The following is a 22,710-nucleotide window of genomic DNA, read 5'->3' as shown; positions in this document are numbered from 1 at the left end:
AATTCCAGCACTTGGGAGGCAGAGGTAGGCAGAATTTGAGGCCAGCATGGTCTACAGACCACGGGCTATACTGAGAAAACTTCTTCTTGCAAAACAACAACAACAACAAAGGCACTTTACATGTGGCCTGCAGTGAGCTCTCAGTGCTGACTGTGTATGCAGAGCATTATCGACGCTCAGTATTCTGACTCAGTTTTACTCTACACTTTGATGTTTCCAGAAAACTCTGGTCACTGCTTAGGAGTTCCATGAGGACAACTTACCAACATGCCCGATGAATACAACATTTACATGTTCTTTCTTAGGAGCACCTGGTGGTGCCACCACCGACTTGGGTTTTGGTATTTCTTCTTCCTCTTCCATCATCTCTTGGGTGCTCTCCTCTGCTGGCCTTCCATCTCCCGAGGAGCCACCTCCCGGCTCTGCTTCACTTATTTCTTCTTTGTGTTCCCATGATTCTTCTGGGGACATTTCTGTCTCTCCATTTTCTACTGAAGAAAGATATTTTAATTCAATATCTGGAAAAGGACCTGCCTGCCTTTTAACCACACAGGCTTTAAAGTAGCAAGTACAAGTCACTTAAGCCCCTCTCCTGACACCCATGACACACGAAGAGATGGGTAGGTTTTCAAGCTGGCCTTGGTGCCGACAGCAGAGCCTTAACCCAGAACTGATACCATTAACACACAGCTATCCTAGCATGGTGTCATTTCCTAAGAGTAGACTACATGTAAACAAGCAAGCCACCCCTCCCAACACCAGCTATGTCCTGACAGATGGGGGGGAAAGGTTAGTATAAAAATCAGAATAAGGAGTGTGAAAAAAACTTAAGAGGTAAATTTTCTATATAAATAACAACTCTTTGGCATCAACATCAATAGCCACCTTGGAAATAGGAAGCTTTTAAGAGTAATAAAAGTTTTTTTGTTTGTTTGTTTTGTTTTTCAACACATGGTTTCTCTGGGCAACAAGAGTCCTGGCTGTCGTGAACTAACTCTGTAGACCAGGCTGGCCCAGAACCCAGAGATCCAAGTGCCTCTGCCTCCCGAACATTGTTGTCAAAGATGTGTGCCACCATGCCTGGCATGAAGGTGTTTTCTAAAGGATGGACATTTTTGATGAAATGTTAGAGCTAGAAATAATGGGGCATGCCTGTAATCCCAGCATTCTCAAAGTACAGGCGATAGGTTCAAATAGTTCAAGGCCATCTTGCCAAGTTTGGCAGCCTAGGCTACAAAGACCCAGTCTCAAGAAACAACAACAAAAAAGAAGCTGGGCATGGTAGTGCACATTTTTAATCCCAGCAATTTGTGAGTCCCAGCAACCCTGTCTACAGAAGGAGATGCAGAAAAGCCAGGGCTGTTAGACAGAGAAACTTTCATTTAAAAAGCAAGCCGCCCCAAGCAACAAGGACAACCTTTAAATTAGCTAGCAACCCTCTACTCAATTCCATTTGCAGTCACTAATTTGTCAAGGCTGTGTTAATGCTCAATTTGTTATACTTTTAAATTCTAATAGCAAAAAAGTCAGCGTGGCTTAAGCAGACACTTCAGTCATCAGAACATTTACATTTGTACCTTAAATCTGGAGAGTGAAAGAGTTTCACATTACTCTATTAGTATGGTCAGAAATTCTTACCAACAGGTTCCGAAAGTTCCATGCTAACAGCTGAATTTGAGCCTAGAGAAGAAAATTAAAATACAATAAATACTCATAAAACAGTGTCTAATTTTATACACAGATAACATAATTGTCTTGGTTAGACATTAAAATAATTACCTTCACACAATAACGGCTGTTCTTGAGAGGACTCCACAGGCGCTGGTTAAGAAAAGTAAGTGCTATTAGAGACTGAGCTATGTCTTATGTTCTTATCTTCTAACATAATAAAAGCAGCCATTCAATGACACCACAAACCGCAGCAATCAGAACAATGGTAACTAAATGGGTTTCAAATCAGAAGTCTGTTTAGAACACTTTAAAAAAACTACCAATTAAGCCGGGCGTGGTGGCGCACGCCTATAATCCCAGCACTCGGCAGGCAGAAGCAGGTGGATCTCTGTGAGTTCGAGGCCAGCCTGGTCTACAAAGCGGGTCCAGGACAGCCAAAGCTACACAGAGAAACCTTGTCTCGAAAAAACTAAAACCTACCAATTGCAGACGACTTAAAATCTGAGAACCAGCAAGATGGTTCAGCAAGTAAAGATCTCTCCACATACGGTGTGATGGTGCACGCCTTTAATCTCAGCACTGGGGAGGCAAAGGCAGATGGTTTGGCTACTTACACAGAGAAACCCTGTCTCTAAAAACAAAAATAAAATAAAATAGCTTGCTACAGAAACCTGACAAGCTGAGTTCAATGCTTGAGCCCGTATAATTGTGGAAGAAGCCGGGCACTCAAAAAAGGTAGAAGAACCAATTCCACAAAGTAGTCTCTGGCCTCTGCACCTGTGCCATAGCATATTCACACCTGCACTTACACACAACTACTAATTTAAAAACTCCACAGGAAACAGGCAACTTCAATTACTGGAAATATTAAAAACATTTTTCCAAATCTTTCCTCCGCAGATATAAATATAGCACAAAGCCCAGAATAAAGCAAATGAACTGGATTGTACTTATCTAACACATCTTTTGTTGTTGTTTTTGGTTTTTTGAGACAGGGTTTCTCTGTGTAGCCTTGGCTGTCCTGGACTCACTCTGTAGACCAGGCTGGCCTTGAACTCAGAACGATCCGCCTGCCTCTGCCTCCTGAGTGCTGGGATTAAAGGCATGCGCCACCACACCAGGCTCAAAATTATTATTTTTTTAAAAGTAATTCTGATAAAGCCAGTTTTGTCCTGTTCTAGAACTCTTAAGATCAAGCGACAATTCAGTTTGCAGTTGTCAAATGGCAGATCTGCTTATACCATCTCTATAGAGCTGTAGAGAAATATATTCTGCTACTCAAATATGTGAGCTTGGTTTCTTTATTCCTGAAAGCACCAATGACACTGCTGAAGATTTTTTAAGATGCAAAAACACAACAAAGAATTTGAAGTCATCTGACATACAATAGTGAATTTGTAGCTTAGAAATGTTATCTTTTGTTTTGTTTTTGTTCTTTTGTTTTTCAAGCCAAGAGTTTCTCTGTGTAGCCTTGGCTGTCCTAGAACTCTTCTGTAGACCAGGCTGGCTGCGAACTCACAGCGATCCACCTGCCTCTGCCTCCCAAGTGCTGGTATTAAAAGGCATGAGCTACCACTTCCCAGTTAGAAATGTCATCTTTTAAAGCCTTTGCACAGAATGTAGTAACACCTAAAAGAATCATGGCTGTGGTGGCACGCGCTTGTAATCACAGAATTTGGAGAACTGGTGAGTTCCAGCCTGGTTATATGAGACTGTGCTTGGGAAAAACAAACAAGCACCTGTTTTCAGTACCATCAAGTGTGGAGGCAAACAATTCCTGTCTCTGATAATGGGCAGTAACTTTATTATCATCACCACTACTCCAACTGCTGTTGTCTGTCTACACTAGACAGCAAATCCAAGACCTAGCGCTCGCTACATCTTCGGTGTATGAGTGTTCTGCCTGCACGCATGTATGTGCACTGAAGGGGCTCTGGCCAGAGCATGGTGAGCATGGCCCTGGCAGGCCTTGTCCTTCTCCCCAATTCCTTCCCTCTGTCTGATTACATTCCTAGGTCCATTCCCTTATTTGGTCACTTCCTCTTTGTGGGGCTGACTACCAAGTCCAGCAATCAAAATCCCCTTTGGCTCACCTAATTAACATGCCCAACTAAAATTCAACACTGCATCCTAACATGGTCTCCCTTTTTTCCTTTATAACCCACCATCTTCCTATGGGCCATGTCTGTCTCTTCTCTATCCAGAGACAGTCCTGTGTTCCTTCCCTCTCTTCCTTACACCTTTTCTCCCTGTCCCTTGTTCCCTTCCCCTTCTGCCTCTTGCTCTGTCTCCTGTCCCTCTGTCCCTTAACCCTACCATCTGTCCCTCTGGCACAAATAAACCTTTGTGCTGACAACTTGGTCCTGGGGTATCTTGAGCCGACTCCAAGGTTCCCTACATGTATGACTGTTGGAGCCCCTGAAACTGGGGTTACAGATGGTTGTGAGCCACCAAGTGGCTGCTGGGAATCAAACCTGGGTGCTCCGTAGGAGCAACAAGTGTTCTTAACCACTGAGTCTCTTATCTTTCTGAGACAAGGTCCCTCACTGAACCTGGGGCGCATTGATTAAACTAGACTGGCTAAGCTGGCAAGCCCAGTTTCTACCATTCCAGAGGTTGGAATTATAAACATGTCACTATACTGGGCTTTTTATGTGTGTACTTAGGTTATCTTAGGTCCTCACACCTGAGCAGCCGAGTACTTTTCAGACTGAGCCACATCCCCAGCCCAGGAGATCACTTCAATCTGGGACACACTGTTGTAGTTACTAGAACATACAAGAATAAAGCCCGGAGAATCATCCCATCTTTCTAATAAATCCATATGTTTCCAGACACACAGGGTGGGTGGGTGGGCGGGCTAGGAGCAGCTTCGTGCGTCATTCTCGGGAACACTGTCTTTCATTGGCTTGGAGCTGTCCTGTGAGCCAAGACTCTTCCCTGCCAACAACGCGTCCCCAGGGCTGGGATTACAAGCACACTTCCACCATGCCTGGCATTTTTATGTGGTTTCTGGGGATTGAACTTGGGGTTTGTTCTTTACAAGGCACTTTACTGACTGAGCTATTTCCCAGACAGAATTATTTCATTTGAAAATACTTTGAAAAAAAAACAAGAAAAGAAAAAAGAAAGTACTTCGTAAAGGTGTGTTTCTGAAAATGGAGTTAGTACTAGAAAATTTGAAGCCATAACCTCATTGCATAGGATGATCTCTGACTTCATCCATTATTACATCTGAACCACGGAGGATTTAAGAAAGCAAGCCCTAGTGTCATGTAACCACTGAGCCAACAGATGGACTCCAAATCTAGACAAACTGTTAAGGCCACGCTTATCAGTGGCCAGTAGAATGTATCTGTCAAATACATTATGAGTAATACCAGAGGAGACTGAATGATGAAGGATTTAGTGTGTATTTGTGACAGCTGGATATAAATGTTTGGTTTAAAAAACATTTTCTGTCCCAGCACTTGGGAGGCAGAGGAAGGTGGATCACTGTGAGTTCAAGGCCAGCCTGGTCTATAAAGTGAGTCCAGGACAGCCAAGGCTACACAGAGAGACCCTGTCTTGAAAAACCATAAACAAAAAAACATTTTCTGGTTCATTCCAAAAGCATTGCCTCACAAGTTTTGCCAGCCCTGTCATTAGGCTTTTGTGATCAAAGGTCTGAATGCTTCATGGAAAATTGTGGGACGCTACAGTCAACTAACTTTTGAGTCCTTTAATCTCATCACTGCATGCATTAGGAGGTGCGTATTAAGCACTTCATTAAATTCTGACACTTGATGCCCTCTGTAAACTTCATGATCTTAAATGTAGGGTAGTTTGAAAAATAAAACCAGCCGGGCGTGGTGGTGCATGCCTTTAATCCCAGCACTTGGGAGACAGAGGCAGGCGGACCACTGTGAGTTCGAGGTCAGCCTGGTCTACACTGCGAGTCCAGGACAGCCAAGGCTACACAGAGAAACCCTGTCTCGAAAAAACAAAACAAAACAAAAAAAACTAAAAACAAAAAAAAACCCAAAAAAAACCCCAAAAAAAAAACAAAAACAAAAAAGAAGAAAACCATGGAGGTGGTCTCAGAAAAGCTTTCTTCTAGTCTTAGCTATATATTTTAAGTGTAAACAGAGTGTTAGGACCTAGGTAGTCAAGTGCAAGTACACTTAGATTTTGAAATACTCAGTTACAGTTAGGGACATCACAAGTGTTACTCTACTAGTCATCTTAGTGGTTTTCCTGTCTCAACAAATTTCGTTCATTTAACATGCAATATGCTTAGGTTACTGTTAATAGGATTTTTCAGCAGGGCTATTTGAAAAAGGCAAAATGGTGCTTGTGTAATTTAGAAAAGGAGTACAGTCAATCCTGGTGTGCCTGTGTATTAGGTAGCAAATATTGTATCTATGTCATAGGACTTTTTCAAAGTTTAAAATAATATACAACAACATGTAAAGACTGTACAAACCAGTAGTGCCTGCTTATAATCCACACATGGAAGCAGAGGCTAAGAGGATCACTGTGAGCTCCAGGCCAGCCTGGTCTAATTAACCTCAGGCTGGTCAGGGCTACTTAAGGAGACTCTGCCTTTAAAAAATTACTTTGGCTGGGCAGTGGTGGCACAGACTTGTTATCCCTGCACTCGAGAGGCAGAGGCAGGTGAGTTGGAGGTCAGCCTGGTCTACAAAGGGAGTCCAGGACTGTCAAGGCTACACAGAGAAACCCTGTCTCGAAAAAAAACCTAAAAAAAAAAAAAAAGGGGGGGGGGGTGCTACAGAGATGGTTCAGTGCTTAAGAGCACGCACTGTCCTTTCGAAGGTTCTGAGTTCAATTCCCAGCACCCACATGGCAGCTCACAACTGTCTGATGTGTAGACGTAATGTAGACAAAGTATCCATATAATTAAATAAATCTTTAAAAAAAATAAAAAATTACTTGGTAATTGTGATCTTCAGTTGCACATTACTACCTGGCTTTCTCTGGTGAGAAGGTAATTTTTCCTTACCCTTAAACTTTTCTTTAAAATGGAAAAGGCCAGGTGTGGCAGTACACACCTGTAATCCTTAGCCACTCCAGAGGCAGGGGCATTAGGACTGATGTGTAAAGACACTTGCCACGAAAGCCTGACCTGAGTTTGGTCACTGGGGGTGTAGTTTAGTGGTAGAGGAACTGTATCCCAAATTAAAGTGATTCTCCTAGGGCTGGGCCATGCTCACTGAAAAGCACTTGCTCAGGTGAGGACCTGAGAGGGATCAACCTCAAGGCCACACAGAAAAACCCCCATGTGGTGGCACATGCTCGTAATCCCACCATGGGAATTGGCAGAGAATGGGTTTGCTGGCTTAGCCCGTCTAGTCAAATCAGTGGTGAAAAACTCATAAAGGAAAACACATGTTTAAAAACAAAAACCCAGGAGACCAATTGAGGAAGACACTCGACCTCGGGCCTCCACACATATGCACACACCTTTAATCCCAGCACTCGGGAGGCAGAGGCAGGCAAAACGCTGTGAGTTCAAGGCCAGCCTGGTCTACAAAGCAAGTCTAAGACAGCCAAGGCTACACACAGAGAGACCTGTCTGGAAAAACCAAAAAAGATGGAAAAAAAGAAAAAGAAAAGAAAGAAAGAAAAGACAAAACAAAACAAAAAATGGGCTGGAGAGATGGCTCAGAGGTTAAGAGCACTGACTGTTCTTCCAGAGGTCCTGAGTTCAATTCCCAACAACCACATGGTGGCTCACAACTACCTATAAAGTGATCTGATGCCCTCTTCTGACATGCAGGTAGAAAACTGTATACATCCATACATATAAATAAATAAATATTTAAAAATTAAAAAAGAAAGAAAATATCTTGCCAAAAAATATTGTTGCTGGGTATGGTGTTCCATACCTTTGATCCTAATGCTCCTTAAGCAGAGGTAGATGGATCTTTACGAATTCAAGACTACATAGCAAATTCCAGATCAACCAAGGCTACATAACAAGGCCCAACAGTTACAGGCAGGCAGTGGTGGCGGCCTTTAATCCCAGCACTTGGGAGGAAGAGGCAGGCTGGTATACAGAGAATTTCCGGGACAGCCAGGGCTACACAGAGAAACCCTGTCTCAAACAAACAAAAATCCTGAAGGTTACACATATTGTGTGATTCCATTAACTGGAACTATTCAAAACTGGTAAATCTATAGACCAGAAAAGCAGGAATAACAAGTAGTACTTACTACTTAAGGAATACAGATTTCCTTTCCAGGTAGGGAAAATTATTTACAACTTGACAGTGGGGCTACTTGTATACCACCCCAAAAACAGCAGCCAAAAGGGCTGAGGTGTGAGTGGCTCAGTGGTAATGCATTGCACACAAGAGGCTCTGCATCAAACTAAGCACACGCATACAAATAAAAGCTCAGTTCAGACATTTAATGAATTCGCTGTTTACATTTGTACTTTAAATAGCGCAACAGTGGCAGGCGTGGCGGCACATGTCTTTAATCCTAGCACCCTGGAGGCAGAGGCAGGAGGATCTCTGTGAGTTCGAGGCCAGCCTGGTACACAATAGCTTTTGGTGTAAAACTTAATTTCCCCCCTAGTTTTTCAAGACAGGGCTTCCCTGTGTTCTGGAACTCTCTCTGTAGACTAGGTATCCTTGAATTCAGAGGTCTGCCTGCCTCTGCCTCCTAAGTGCTGGGATTAAAGGCGTGCACCACCACTGCCTAGCCAGAACATTTAATTTATTGCAACTACAGCGGTATTTCCTTTCTTTTCAGGTTTCTTCCGCAGTCTCTCCCCTCTACCGCCCGCCCCCTGCCCGAGATAGGGCCTTGAACTTACAGAAATCTATCTGCCTGTATGTATGTATTAACTGATTGATTTTGTGTGTGAGACAGGGAGAGACAGATGACACAAGCAGATGCCATGCAGGTCAGAGAACAATGTTTTAAGAGTTAGTTCTTGCCTCACATGTTACTGAAGGCAGGGTCTTCTTGATCTGTTGCACTATGTACTCTAAGCTAGCCTGGCTCATAAGCTTGCAGGTGATTTTCCTATTTTTTGCTTCTCATTCTGCCATAGGAATGCAGGGATTACAGAAACAGCACCACGTGGGTTCTGGGGATCAAATCAGGTTGTTGGGCTCATGTAGTAAGTCCTTTGTTTTGACCTACTGCACTGAGTTCTGTCTCCTTTGGCCCCCTCCTCCTCCTTTTTTTTTTTTTTTTTTTTTTTTTTGGATTTTTTGGGACAGGGTTTCTCTGTGTATCCTTGGCTGTCCAGGCTAGCCTTGAACTCACAGAGATCTGCCTGCTTCTACCTCCCTGAGTGCCGCTCCACTTCTTTTTCTTTCAAGACAGGGTCTCACCTTGTAGTTCAGACTGACCTTGAGCTTATAGTATAGCCCAAGCTAGCTGTGCACAGGCGGCCCTCCTCCTGGTCTTAGGCGTGTGCCTCCAGACCTAGCTGTGCACAGGCGGCCCTCCTCCTGGTCTTAGGCCCAACTTCACTTAGGTTCACACTGATTCTCTGCACTCGTCTTACCCTACATCATAGTTACTGAATTTTTTTTAAAGACTGAGTACAGTAAAAACCACTTTGAACGTGCCAGCGTTCTTAACCAAGGTTTACAGATGTGCCTTACTCAAGGAGTTTTGAAGTATAGCTTAAATAAAGACCTAAATATCTCTAGCACTCAAACTATCTCACCAAAATTACATGTTGAGATAGCTTTCTCCTACAGGCAATACTAGAAAACAACAGAACAATGTCTGCTGAACACATAAAAATGTCTTAATTCCCAAATATTCTAAACATGACTAGGCAGCTAGATGGTGAAGCGAGCCTCTAGAATTTATAGTGACTTCAAAGCCAGCAAGGGCTACCATAGTAAGACCCTGTAAACACACCAAAGCACTGTGGTGAACACCTGAAATCCCAGGTACTTGGGATTCAGAAGTAGAGCCCAAGAAACCAAGGCTAGCCTGGGCACCAGGTAAGACTCAAAAAGTGGTAGGGAGGAAGAGGAGTGGGAGTGTAAAGGTACAAAGGCGAGAAAACAGTCCAAAGCCATCTACACTAACATTTTTTCTTTCTATTTTTTTGTTTTTTTTTTTTTTTGTTTTTCGAGACAGGGTTTCTCTGTGTAGCCTTGGCCATCATGGACTCGCTTTGTAGACCAGGCTGGCCTCGAACTCACAGCGATCCGTCTGCCTCTGCCTCCCGAGTGCTGGGATTAAAGGCGTGCGCCACCACGCCCGGCTTATTTTTTCTTTTCTTTTTTTCTTTTCTTTTTTTTTTTTTTTGGTTTTTCGAGACAGGGTTTCTCTGTGTAGCCTTGGCCATCTTGGACTCACTTTGTAGACCAGGCTGGCCTCGAACTCACAGCGATCCGCCTGCCTCTGCCTCCCGAGTGCTGGGCTTAAAGGTGTGCGCCACCACGCCCGGCTTACACTAACATTTTCTTGACTGCAGGAAGAGGCAATTATGTTACTTGAAACTAGAGCACTGCCTGGCACGATTCTGCTCTTCTGAAACAGAAGATGGAGATAATGACGAAATCCACAGGCCTGGTTTTGAAAAAGAGATTGGTGTTAATTTAGATACAAGGACTTTTCCTTGTGATTAGGAGTTGCTATCGTTAAAATAAGCTTTGAAGCCAGAGCCTATCTTTCCATTTATTCATAGGCATAATCTTACCAATATATCGCCATTTCTCCTCCCGCCCTTTGGTTTTTCCAGACAGGGTTTCTCTTGTAGTCCTGGACTCACTTGTAGACCAGGGTGGCCTCAATCTCACAAGAGATCTGCCTGCCTCTGCATCCTGAATGCTGCGATTACAGGTGTGTGCCACCACCCAGCTTGGGCTTCAATTATTTTATCCAAAACTAAGGCAGTCTTTCTGCTGAACTCTAACATTCAAAGAATCTATTTATTATATCATTAAAGCAATGCCATCAACCTGATATGACAAACTCCACTACATTTTACGTACTTCTAAAAAGGCCATGCTTAAGATTTATGTCTCATCTACTTCAAAAACAGCTAAAAAGTATATTAAAATACATGCCAAAGCCATTCAGATAGCATAAACAAGATACAAAAATAGAAAATATTTTCCTACCACCAAAATCAACCACCCAAAGATGGGCACAGGTTCCTCAGTAATATGCACTTTTGCTTTTTTTTCCTTTAAGTGAAATGAGAATCATCTAGTTAGAACCTGTCTGAGCACTAGGCATAACCACTCCTAAGCTACAGTAATGGAAGATGCTTAGGGGATTCTTACTGTTTCTTTCCCGTTGGAAGAATTACAATGTGAAACAGTAGCAAGTTCCCTTTAGAACAAAGCTCTTTATGAATAAAACTATATCTACTATCAAATTACTTTGTTAAAATCTACTGAAAACAAGGACAAAACTTTTTGGTACCCAAACCAAACATACTGATGTTTGCTTAAGAAGGAATCAAGCAGTAAGAAAGGTAATGTTCTACTTTGCCAAACTCCTGGGAAAGCTGACAGTAACCCAGCTCTTGGGAGGCTGAGGCAAGGAGAGGTGAATTCCAGTCCAGCCTGGGAAATTAGATCCTGCCTCAAAAAGAAACCAAGGCATCAATGAAGAACACCTGACAGGAAACAGACATCTGTAATTTTATCATTAAAAGGACAAAGTTGAAACCATTTATTAAGGGATCCTGAATTTTTTGTTGTTTTGGGTTTTTTGTTTTGTTTTCTTTTGTTTTTAGGTTTTTCAAGACAGGGTTTCTCTGTGTAGTCCTGGCTGTCCTGGACTGCTTTGTAGACCAGGCTGGCCTCGAACTCAGAGATACACCTGCCTCTGCCTCTGCAGTGCTATGATTAAAGGCATGTGCCACCATGCTTGAGGATCTCTTGCGTCTCTAACACATCTGGAGTCTTCCACTACAGTAAACTTACTTGGCTTCTTTCTAGACTCTTTCAAAGACCATAACTCATTATCTTGATATTCCTCCAGACCCACCTCTGAGGGCCTTGCACAGCACCCTGCATCCGTTAGACAGGCATAGGCTTGTTTACTGCTAGAGTGGAACAAAAAATTCCACTTCAAAAAATTCCATTCTATGTTAACTCACCCCAAAAGTTTATTAAGTCTTTTTCATTCCTCTCTCTTCAACCAGAAAGATAATTCGACTTTGAACACCTTTAAGATATTTCTTCTCTGACAAACAAAAGCAAGTAAATCAAGGCTTGTATTTTTCTCTACAGTATTTCCCTAACTTACCTTGAGAAACTTTGAATATTGTTTCCTTATGGTGCCAAGGATATAAACCTAACTCAGGGTCTTTTGATTACTAGGCAAGCACTCTACCACTGAGCTATTGCTCTGTGTGTGTGTGTGTGTGTGTGGTACAGCTTGTGTGTGAGGGTCACAGGACAGCTCTGTGGGGCTGGCTCTGTGTGGGATCTAGGAGTCAAACTCAGGGCACCAGGCTGGCGTGGCGAGGTCTTTTACCTGCTAAGCCACTGCCTGCTCTGTCCACATAGTACAACTTCAAAAACGTAAAACACGAGGGACACAGCAATGCTTAAACTACATACTAACATCACTAACTAAAACACCCTTCAAAAGCTTGTTTCCAGTTTAAACAGCTGCTCAACCTAATACTGGGTAGTGCTCCCTAACCTTCGTGTTCAGCTGTCTTGAAAGCATGAACCGAGAACCAGACTCTAACGCTCATCACTGTGCCACTCTGGAAACAATGCTCAACTCCGACTTCTTCCTACTGCCTGTCCTCTAGCTAGTGTTTCAATCAGGCCTGTGAACATCTTTATTGCTGCAGATGTTTAAATTGTAAAACAAAACCCAAATAAAAAACATACGTTGGGCAGCTGGGCAGATATAATGATGGCTCAGTATATCAGAGAGCTTGCTGTATGGTGCACGCCTTTAATCTCAGCACTCGGGAGGCAGAGGCAGACGGATCACTGTGAGTTTGAGGCCAGCCCGGTCTACAAAGTGAGGCCAGGACAGCCAAGGCTACACAGAGAAACCCTGTCTCAAAAAACCAAAAAGAGAGAGAGAGAGAGAAAAGAAAGCTTACTGTATAAGACCTCAGTTCAAGCTGGCTCATGGAGAGGCACACCTTTAATCCCAGCACTTAGAAGGCAGTCAAGTGGATCTCTGCGAGTTCGAGGACCACCTGGTATACAGAGTACAGTTCCATGACAACAAAACAAAGACCTGAGTTCAAATGCCTAGCACTCACTTTAAAAAGCACTGATACTATGGGCACAGGTGCACGTAACCCCTGTGCTGGGGAACCAGAGGTGGCAGCATCACTGGAGTTTACTGACAGCCTAGCTCCAGGCTCATTAAAGATCCTATCTTTTTTGTTTTGTTTTGGTTTGTTTTTTCTTTTCTTTTTTTTTTTTTTTTTAAGACATTTATTTATTATGTATACAATGTTCTGACTGCATGTGTGCCGCTGGCCAGAAGAGGGCACCAGATCTCATTGTAGATGCTTATGAGCTACTATGTGGTTGCTGGGATTTGAACTCAGGACCTCTGGAAGAGCAGACAGTGCTCTTAACCTCTAAGCCATCTCTCCAGCCCGTTGGTTTGTTTTTTTGAAACAGGGTTTCTCTGTGTAGCCTTGGCTGTCCTGTCCAGGTTAATAACAAAGGAGACAGGCCACATACCTTATGGACCATCCTTACCATACAAACTATATGGGATCCCCTTGGTGAATTACAGGCTAGGTGTTCCTACCATTTGTTTTCTCTGCTTTTCCCAAGCAAGATTCACTGATTGCAGCATTTTATGGACCCAAAGTTCCCATACTCATTGTCCCTAGATAGCTCTAGACCTCTACGTAGGCAATATTCAGACATCACACACGGAATCCTTATATTATTATTTCTTCTTCTTCTTCTTCTTCTTCTTCTTCTTCTTCTTCTTCTTCTTCTTCTTCTTCTTCTTCTTCCCTCTCTCTTTTGTTCATTTGTTTGTTTGTTGTTGTTGTTAGTTTGAGACAGAGTTTCTCTGTGTAGATTTGGCTGTCCTGGACTTTGTAGAGCAGCCTGGCCTCAAACTCCTATCAATCCACCTGACTCTCCCACCCTGAGTGCTGGGAATAAAGGCTTGTGCCACCACACTCAGCTGTTTCTTCTCAATAGATACAGGTTATTCTAGCCCATGCTGACCTCAGTTTCTCTAGTGTTCCATTCACAGAACAGTCAAAAAAATTTTAAGCAGGCAGTGATGGTGTTCACCTTTAATTCCGGCACTCAGGAGGCAGGAGTCAGATCTCTTGTGAGTTTGAGGCCAGCATGATCTACAGAGTTGTAGAACAGCCAGAGCTACATTGTGAGCTTGTCCCGAAAAAATAAAAATTAGAACAAATAATCATTTTGTAGAAACAATTCGTACAGTAAGACCAAAATAGATTTCTGATTTAAAAAGAAAATACACACATACTATATAATTTAGGAACTTTCTGATAAACATTTTCCTACACTTAGTAAAACCACAAATTAGCAAGTAACAGATAGGGGGAAAAAAACCCTACTGTATAAAAAGTAATGCCTGCCGGGTGTGGTGGTGCAAGCCTTTAACCCCAGCACTTGGGAGGCTGAGGCAGGTGGATCGCTGTGAGTTCGAGGCCAGCCTGGTCTACAAAGTGAGTCCAGGACAGACAAGGCTACACAGAGACCCTGTCTCAAAGAATAATAAGAAGAAGGAAAAAAACAAAGTAATGCCTACTCATTCACAATGAGCATTCCAAGCCGCAGCATTATGGATAGCTAACCCTTTAAAATTTGGTCAATGCTGTAAATGCAGTTTACTCAGTCTACTCCATGCTGGGAGTTCCAGAGGAAGGGAGGGGGGCCAAGAAGGAAAAATGTCTGGACAAATGGAAGCTGTAAAGGCAGAAGCAGGTACTTTCAGCAATTTGTAAGGAAGCTAAAAATAGCTGGATGTAAGCAGAGAATTAAAAGTTAAAAGTTTCCTTGTTTGAAAGGAAAAATCCCAACCACATACAAATAAAAGAAATGCCAGTCAATAAAACAGTCAAATCCCCAGGCCTGGGAGAGGGCAGGTAAGCATGTCAAATCCCTCGCGCACAGCAAAGCCCCAAAGTTCACTGCCCCATCCACCCCAAAAACAGTCCAGTACAAACCTTGCTTCCGTATGCTCCTCACAAAACATTCTCCTAAACACTTTCTCACCTCTGGAGATCAAAGCGAAGCAAGCGTCCCAAGAAACTAAATTCTGAGAGAACTTTGACTTATTCATTGGATTTTGCCAGATAGTCCTGGTAGCCTAAAGATCTGGCTGCCTGGGCTACCAAGACATGCACCACCACACCTGGGAGAGGGAGGTTGGGTAATAATGCCATTCTCCCAGCGTCCTCCTGCCTTAGCCTCCAGAGTTCAGGGACTACAGGCACTACCCAGAGTACCACCACACCAGGCTAAAGTCCAGAACTAAACCACAGAAATTAACAATATGTTCTCCCATGAAATGAGCTCAAACTATCTGGCTCACCAATGCCCGCCGCCCCGCCTTCCCTTTTCTTTTTCTCTTTTAGACAATAGCATATTTACTCAAATAAGCACCAGCATGAAGGCAATACTTAAGTTCACTTAATAGACATTGCTACAAAACCAGAACCAGAAAGCAGGCTAATAACTACACTGCCGGCTTGTAAAAAGATGTGTAACGACTGAAATTTGAACCAGCACAAAGTGTCCAGTAGCTACTGCATGTGACAACTAATAAGTTATCAGAAATAGTCAAGTGTCTCAAGTAACAGACTAAACTACCAGTGTGTACTAAACGAACACAAACTAGGCTTTTATAGCACGCAGCCGTATAAGGTGTACACTTTTAAAAGTCCAAACATGCCACTCAGAAGAAAAATCTTAAGTCCCGCTTAAAAACTGCATACAAGTCCATGAGGTTTCCTACCACATGTTACCAATAAGTGATCTTCTTGACATTTTTGAACTTTTTAAGTATTCAAAATGTTATGGGTGAAAAAGGTCTTTGTATTGACAGCCAACAGTTTCTGGCGGATCACAAGCCTGCAATGCATCTTGGGATTCCTTCAGGTCGGGTCGGTGCCACAGATATTTAAAACGCAATTACAGTTCCAATAGTAGAAACTGCAGCAGGAGCAGCTCTCTGGGCCAGGAGAAGAGACAAGCCTTGTCCCCCAACTCCTAGGCTCTCACGAGGTCCAGCTGCCGGACTTCAGGTCCCATCGGTCCCCACTTCTGGGCCTCGTGGCACAGACTGGCCGAGGGCCGGCACGGTCCCATACGGTTCCTCTGTTTGGGGGTGAACCGCGGCCTTCGGGGAGGGGCAAGCCCCGCCGGGTCTCCTGGTCTCTGCTCCTCCCGCCCCGGCGCCCCAAACCGGGCAGCGCTGGGACTGGAGGCGCCCCACCCAGGCCAGCCGGCGCCGCTGTCAGCGCCCCACGTGCCAGCCCGGCCGGCCGGCCGCGCGTCCTCTCTACCCACCCAACCGCGGACCTCCGGCCCTAGCCCGCCGCCCGTGCCGTGGGGATGCCCAGCCCGGCAATTTACCCGAAGGGCCTCCCGCGCCGCTGCCCGCTCCGTGGTCGCCGCCGGCCGCGCCAGCTGGGGATGGCGGCGGCTGGGCCGGGCCCCGCAGGAAGGACGGCACGAATTCCGCGGCGTGGACGTTGGGGACGAAGGGCTTGGCGTTGACGTTGAGTTGCCGGCTGAAGGCCGCGCTGAGGTTCTCACGCTGCGCCTCGGCCACCGAAGCCATGGAGCCGCCGCCGCAAGGCCCCGGCCCGGGGGCCTCCATATCCGTCTGGTCCCAGCAGTCAGGCGCGGAGTCGCTGCTGCTGCTGCTGCTCCCGCCGCCGCCGCCGCCGCCTCCGCCGCCGCTGCTGGGATCCATGATCGGGGGGGCCGTGTGTGTGGTGAAGAGAGGGCGGGAAATGGAGGCGGGGGCGGCCGATCGGGGAGGAGCAGGCCGCGCTGACCCAAGGAAGACGGCAAGACAGAGGGGCTGGCGGCCAACGACTCACTCCTCCGCGTCTTGGGCGGCAGCTATAGTCCAGACTGGGCACCTCTTGACCGAAGCGACAGCGGCTCAACCCTCCTCGTGTGTGCGAAAGGATCTCCTCCCACCCAACCCCAACTACCGCCGCCGGCCTCACCGCCAACCCCACGCTTGGCGTGGATTGACCCCTCGTTACCACCCGTACCTTCGCCTCGGTAGTTCCCAGCTATGTCCGCCCGCGTTTCCGCCTACGAAGCTCAGCCGACAGCTAAACTACAAGTTCCGACGGCACCCGCGCAGACCCGCTGCGGTTTTCTCGGGGGCCGACGGGAGTCGGAGTTCAGCGAGCAAGCGTCACCGGAAGCAGCTGGAGCTCCCGGCAGGCAGCGCGAGAAGGCAGAGGTCTGGTGGCCCATCTGTCGCAGGGTGGGGGCAGGGGCAGGGCGGTGGGTTGGGCTTTTCAGCACGCGGCCTGGATCCACCCAGCCCAGAAGGACACGCACCGCAGGCCCCAAGCTAGGGCAATTTTTTTTTTCTCCTCCCTTTTCAGGTCCTTTACTGCTTCAGTGTGCACCTTGCTCCCTTTCTCTCCACCCGCAGCCAGAGTTTGTCGCACATTTCAAAGCTGGCAGGAAGCGTCTTTCCTTTTTTTGTAGTCATTTGTGGAAGAAGTAATAAAACCATAAAGGCCTGGTCTAGGGAAGTCCAACCCAAGGGATTTTTAACTGGAAACTTTCAATGAGTCATGTTATGTTTGAGTAGTCATTAAAAGCCCTCACCAAACTTTTTCTCGTCCTTTTCTCCTTCCTGCCGGGAGATTTACAAATTAATCAGGATTGCCATATTTCTTAGTGTACCCAGTGATACTTAATAGGGCTGTTTTGGTGTTTCCAGTTCCTATCCGCCATTAAGTGAGGTGGTTTCCTTTTGAATGGCCGATTCTGTCGGCTGTTCTCACAGCACGCTGATAATGACTGCGTCTCACCTGTATGTTGCATTTTAGTACATCTTGGAAGAGTGACAAGCAAGAAGAAATACAGTTCACCTTTAGTTCCCACTGCAAGCAGTAGGAAAACCTGTTCTAAATACCTATAAAATTCTCCTGTAGTTCACCGGTGGAGACCAAGACAGAGAATTTAACTTCTTATGAAAGGAGCCGAAACAGAATGCAACTACTTGGAAGTTAGGGAATAAAAAAAAAAAGTTTGAACAACTTGAGTTTATTTTTTAAAAATCTAGATCTAAGAGATCTAAATTGGGATGCTGACTTTAAACATTTGTATTGTAAACTGGGCTTGGTGGCGCATGCCTTTAATCCCAGCACTCGGGAGGCAGAGGCAGGCGGATCGCTGTGAGTTCCAGGCCAGCCTGGTCTACAAAGCAAGTCCAGGACAGCCAAGGCTATACAGAGAGACCCTGTCTCAAAACACCAAAAAAAAATAAATAAATAAATAAAGAAAAACAACAACAAAACCAAAATCATTTGTATTGTAAAGAAGTTAAGTGAGAATTTGGCCTAAGGAGAGAGGTGGGGGGCGCAGTTGGTTTGAGATAGTGTCACTGTGTAACCTGGGCTGTCCTGCACTCACTTTGTTAGACCAGGCTGGCCTCAAACTCAAAGAGATCCACCGGCCTCCACATCCCCGACTGCTGTTAGTTTTTAAAACAAGGCCTCAAAGTAGCTTTTTTCCCTCTCTCTCTCTCTCCCCCCCCCCCCCTTTTATGACTGGTTAGTTGGCGGTTTTGTTTGTTAATTAAGCAGGGACAGTTTAAGCCCTGAACTCTGATCCTTTCACAGTATTTCACTTTCCAAATACTGGAATTGTTTGCACATGATCACACACACACACACACACACACACACACACACACACACACACACATACACACACCACCATCACCACCACCACCACCACCACCATACCCAGCTTTAGTGTTCTGTAATGACTTTTTTTCCCTTGTGTTTTAAGATTAAGTCTTCTTTTTTTTTTTTTTTTTTTTTTTTTTTGGTTTTTCGAGACAGGGTTTCTCTGTGTAGCCTTGGCCATCCTGGACTCACTTTGTAGACCAGGCTGGCCTCGAACTCACAGCGATGCGCCTGCCTCTGCCTCCCGAGTGCTGGGCTTAAAGGCGTGCGCCACCACGCCCGGCTAAGACTAGGTCTTCTTATGTGGCCCAGGCTGACTTAGATTCCGGATCTTCTGGTCTGAGCTACTGGAACCTATAGAGCACTACCATTTTCATCTATGTCTCTAATAAATCCATTTCTCACTCAAAATTCCCAGCCGGGCATTCCCAGCCAGACATAGTGGCACACAGCTGTAGTCCCAGCACGCTAGGAGGCAGAGGCTGGGGGATATCTGTGCATTTGAGGCCAGCCTGGTCTCTAAAACAAATCCAGGACAGCCAGGCTACACAGAAAAAACTCTTATCTCAAAAAACAAAACAAATTTTAAAACCCTCAAGCTGGGCACCGTGGCGCATGCCTTTAGTCCCAGCACTTGGGAGGCAGAGGCAGGCGGATCACTGTGAGTTTGAGGCCAGCCTGGTCTACAAAGTGAGTCTAGCACAGCCAAGGCTACACAGAGAAACCCTGTTTCAAAAATCCAAATAAATAAATAAAAATAAAAACCCTCAAAAAGCAAGCAAACAAACAAAAGATTTGCATTCCCCAGCCCACTCCAGAGAAAATGTCAACATCTGCTTGCCGCTGACTGGAGTAGCTCCCCACATCTTCCAGCCGTGCTATCAGTGTACAGAGCCAACACTAGGACTCAAAGTGATCCCATTCTGAAAAATGTTAGCTCTTCACAGCTAGCTGGATTAACTGTGTGTTCGTGGTGCCATTTCTAGGGACGGTGTCAGAAATTGCTAAAAGTGTTGTTTGGAAAAGCTGATAAGCCCAGTATGTTGGTTCAGTCCAAGGAGGGCTGAGGCAGGAGGACCCCTATGAATTCAAGATTAGCTACTATTTAATCTGGAATACGTGTCTGCACACCCAGTGTCGGGATTGTAGACATATGCCACAATTCTGACTTCCCTTTAGTGTTCAAAACCATTGACTCCAGCAGGCAAATGAGAAATTCTTGCTGACAACCACCACTGTGCTAAAAGCGAACAAGGCGAGGACAGATCTGTTGTCTTTATTCCCACCACCGAGGGTAAAGCTAGGCAAGAAAAATGCACTTAGAGTAAAATCATCCCACTGTCCTTATAAGCAGGTACTAATTTACTTTATTCCTATGGATGTGTGCCACAACATACGTATGGAGGTCAGAGTCCAAATTTTGGAGTTATCCTCACCTTTCATGTTGCTGAATAAGGGTCTTGTGTGTGTGTGTGTGTGTGTGTGTTATTTGTTTGTTTGTTTGTTTTGTTTTGTTTTTGTTTTTTCCAGACAGGGTTTCTCTGTGTAGGCTTGGCTGTGCTAGACTCACTTTGTAGATCAGGCTGGCCTCGAACTCACAGCGATCCACTTGCCTCTGCCTCCTGAGTGCTGGGATTAAAAGCGTGCGCCACCACGCCCAGCTGGATAAGGGTCTGTCTTGTTCCTTCCATGCTTTGTACTCCAGGCTAGCTGCCTGGAAAGCCTCTGTGCCATTCTTCTATGCTGCCTGTTGTCTTGATGTAGGAATGCTGGGATTGCAGATTCATGTCATCATGTCCAGGTTTGGTTTGTTGTTGTTGCTGGGCTTTTGTTTGTTTTTTGTTTTGTTTCATTTTGGTTTATTTTTTTGAGACAGGGTTTCTTTGGCTGTCCTGGAGTCACTTTGTAGACCAGATTGGCCTGCAACTCAGCAATCCACCTGCTTCTACCTCCCAAATGCTGGGACTAAAAGTGTGCACCACCACACCCAGCTTTTGTTGCTGTTTTTAATGTGTGTCTGAGTGCTTATGAGTCTGTGCATGCCCAGTGCCCACAGAGGCCAGAGGAGGGCATTGGATCCCCTGAAACTGGAGTTACAGATGTTGTGAGCATTGAACTGCAGGCCTCTAGTAGAGCAGCCATTGCTCTTAACCACTGAGCTGTCTCTCCAGCCCCATATCCAGCTTTTTTCATCTGGTATGGTGGTTTGAATAGAAATGCCCCCATAGGGGCTGGGCATGGTGGCGCACACCTTTGATCCCAGCACTTGGAGGCAGAAGCAGGTGGATCTCAGTGAGTTCCAGGCCAACCTGGTCTACAAAGCAAGTCCAGGACAGCAAAGGCTACACAGACAAGCCCTGTCTTGAAAAACTTAAAAGAAAAAAAAAAGAAAAGAAAAAGAAAAAGAAAGAAATGCCCACATAGGATGGTGTATTTGAACGATTGGTCATTAGAGAGTGACGATCACTTCACAGTGATTAGGAGGTGTGGCCTTGTTGTAGAAAGTCTGCCTCTGGGTATGTATGGCCTGGGAGGTTTCAAAAGCACAAGCCATATCCAGTGGTATACTCTGCCTGTCACCTTTGCATCTAGATGTAGGCATAAGGTAATTGTATAATTCAAATGCCAGATTCTGCATGTCCCATATCTGGCTGTAATTCTTGTTCTTAGTATCTTCCTTCTCAATGTTATGAAAACGCTGCTCCCCAAATGTCCTCTAATATGCCAAAAAAAAAAAAAAAAAAAAAAAAAAAAGCAGCTTACAGCCAGTCACTGAGCAGGGAAGAGAATAAGGCTGGACTTCCTGCCAGCCAGGGGAAGAGGAGTTAGAGGAAGAAGTAAGGAATTCAGCCACAGCAGAGGTACAGGAGATATCAGGAGAGAGGAGCTGGAGCAGGAAGTTACAAAAGTATCTCTGGGATGAACACTGTGAGGAAACCAAATTAGCTTAGGTGGTCAAGAATAGAGTAATAACTGCTCAGTTTTGTGTTGTGAAGCTTGCTTAACAAGAAGTATAAGCATCTCAACTATTTGAGTGATAGCTGGATTAAGAGAAACAAATAGAGTTTTATAAAAATAACTGTAACAACCAAACCTGTTGGCTGTTTCTTTTTTTTTTTTTTTTTTTTTTTTGTTTTTGTTTTTGTTTTTCAAGACAGGGTCTCTGTGTAGCCTTGGCCATCCTGGACTCACTTTGTAGACCAGGCTGGCCTCGAACTCACAGCGATCCGCCTACCTCTGCCTCCCAAGTGCTGGGATTAAAGGCGTGCACCACCACGCCCAGCCTGTTGGCTGTTTCTTAACAATTAAACTTTATTATATAACCCAACTAGCTTACACAAGAAGGAAAAAAGGTTAAAGGGAAAAAAGAGTGAACCTTCCGGTATCCATTCCATGGGACGGGTCCTTAGGTGTCTCTCTGGCCCTCGTGCTGGTCCGGTCTGTTTGCTGCTCCATATGCGCTCAAGCCCGGGCTGAACTTGTTGTTCTCTCCTCCCCATCTGCCTGTGTCACATGGGAAGGGCGGTCTCCTTCTCCCTTGAGGGTCAATTAGAAAAACAATAGTCCAGGTGGGGTTCCCAGGTCTGCTTCCTGAATTCCAGGCCCAGGATGGCTCCACTCAGTCTGTCACAAGGTATTCATGGGGTGCCCCAAGGGTAAAGCCTGCCAAGGCTGCTTCCACCTGTGACAAAGCTTAATCTTTCCCACACAAACCAAAACAACAACAAAACAAAACTGTAGCATCCATATGCCGAACTCTCAGCTATTCTCTGATGCCATGATGACAATGGAATAAACCTCTGAAACTGTAAGCAAACCTCAATGCTTTCCTTTGTAAGAGTTGCCATACTTGCTGGATGTGGTGGCACACACCTTTAGTCCTAGCACTCTGGAGGCAGAGGCAGGAGGATTGCTGTGAGTTCAAGGACAGCCTGGTCTACAAAGTGAGTGTAGGACAGCCAAGACTACACAGTGAAAACCTGTCTTGGGAAAAAAAAAAAAAAAAAAAAAAAGAGTTGTCACAATCGTGTATCTCTTCACAGCAATAGAACATTGACTAAAACATCTGATTTCTGGCGATCAAACTCAGGTCATCCGGCCTCCATGGCAAGTACTTTTATCCACTGCCATCTTGCTGGCTTAGGACTAATAATGTTAAGAGATAGTTTTTC

General features: G+C 45.1%; 1 protein-coding gene across 2 annotated transcripts in view; it reads right to left on the bottom strand.

The window, feature by feature from the left end:
• Window positions 1-16,871, bottom strand: part of Gspt1 (G1 to S phase transition 1) — a 41,537-nt gene extending 24,666 nt beyond the window's left edge. The window contains exons 1-4 of one of the 2 annotated variants that reach the window (XM_051167350.1): window positions 16,224-16,871; window positions 1,780-1,821; window positions 1,639-1,680; window positions 264-488 (exon numbers count right to left, since the gene is read on the bottom strand). In XM_051167350.1, the coding sequence (XP_051023307.1) occupies window positions 264-488; window positions 1,639-1,680; window positions 1,780-1,821; window positions 16,224-16,566 (652 nt within the window). In that variant the 5' untranslated portion in view covers window positions 16,567-16,871. Of the gene's footprint in view, window positions 1-263; window positions 492-1,638; window positions 1,681-1,779; window positions 1,822-16,223 lie in introns of both variants that reach the window. The other variant, XM_051167349.1, reaches the window with a different exon arrangement.
• Between the last annotated feature and the right edge of the window lie 5,839 nt (window positions 16,872-22,710).

This window comes from Acomys russatus, chromosome 25 (assembly GCF_903995435.1).
Source record: "Acomys russatus chromosome 25, mAcoRus1.1, whole genome shotgun sequence".
Lineage (NCBI taxonomy): Eukaryota > Metazoa > Chordata > Mammalia > Rodentia > Muridae > Acomys > Acomys russatus.
This window is presented reverse-complemented; position numbering and strand designations above follow the sequence as displayed.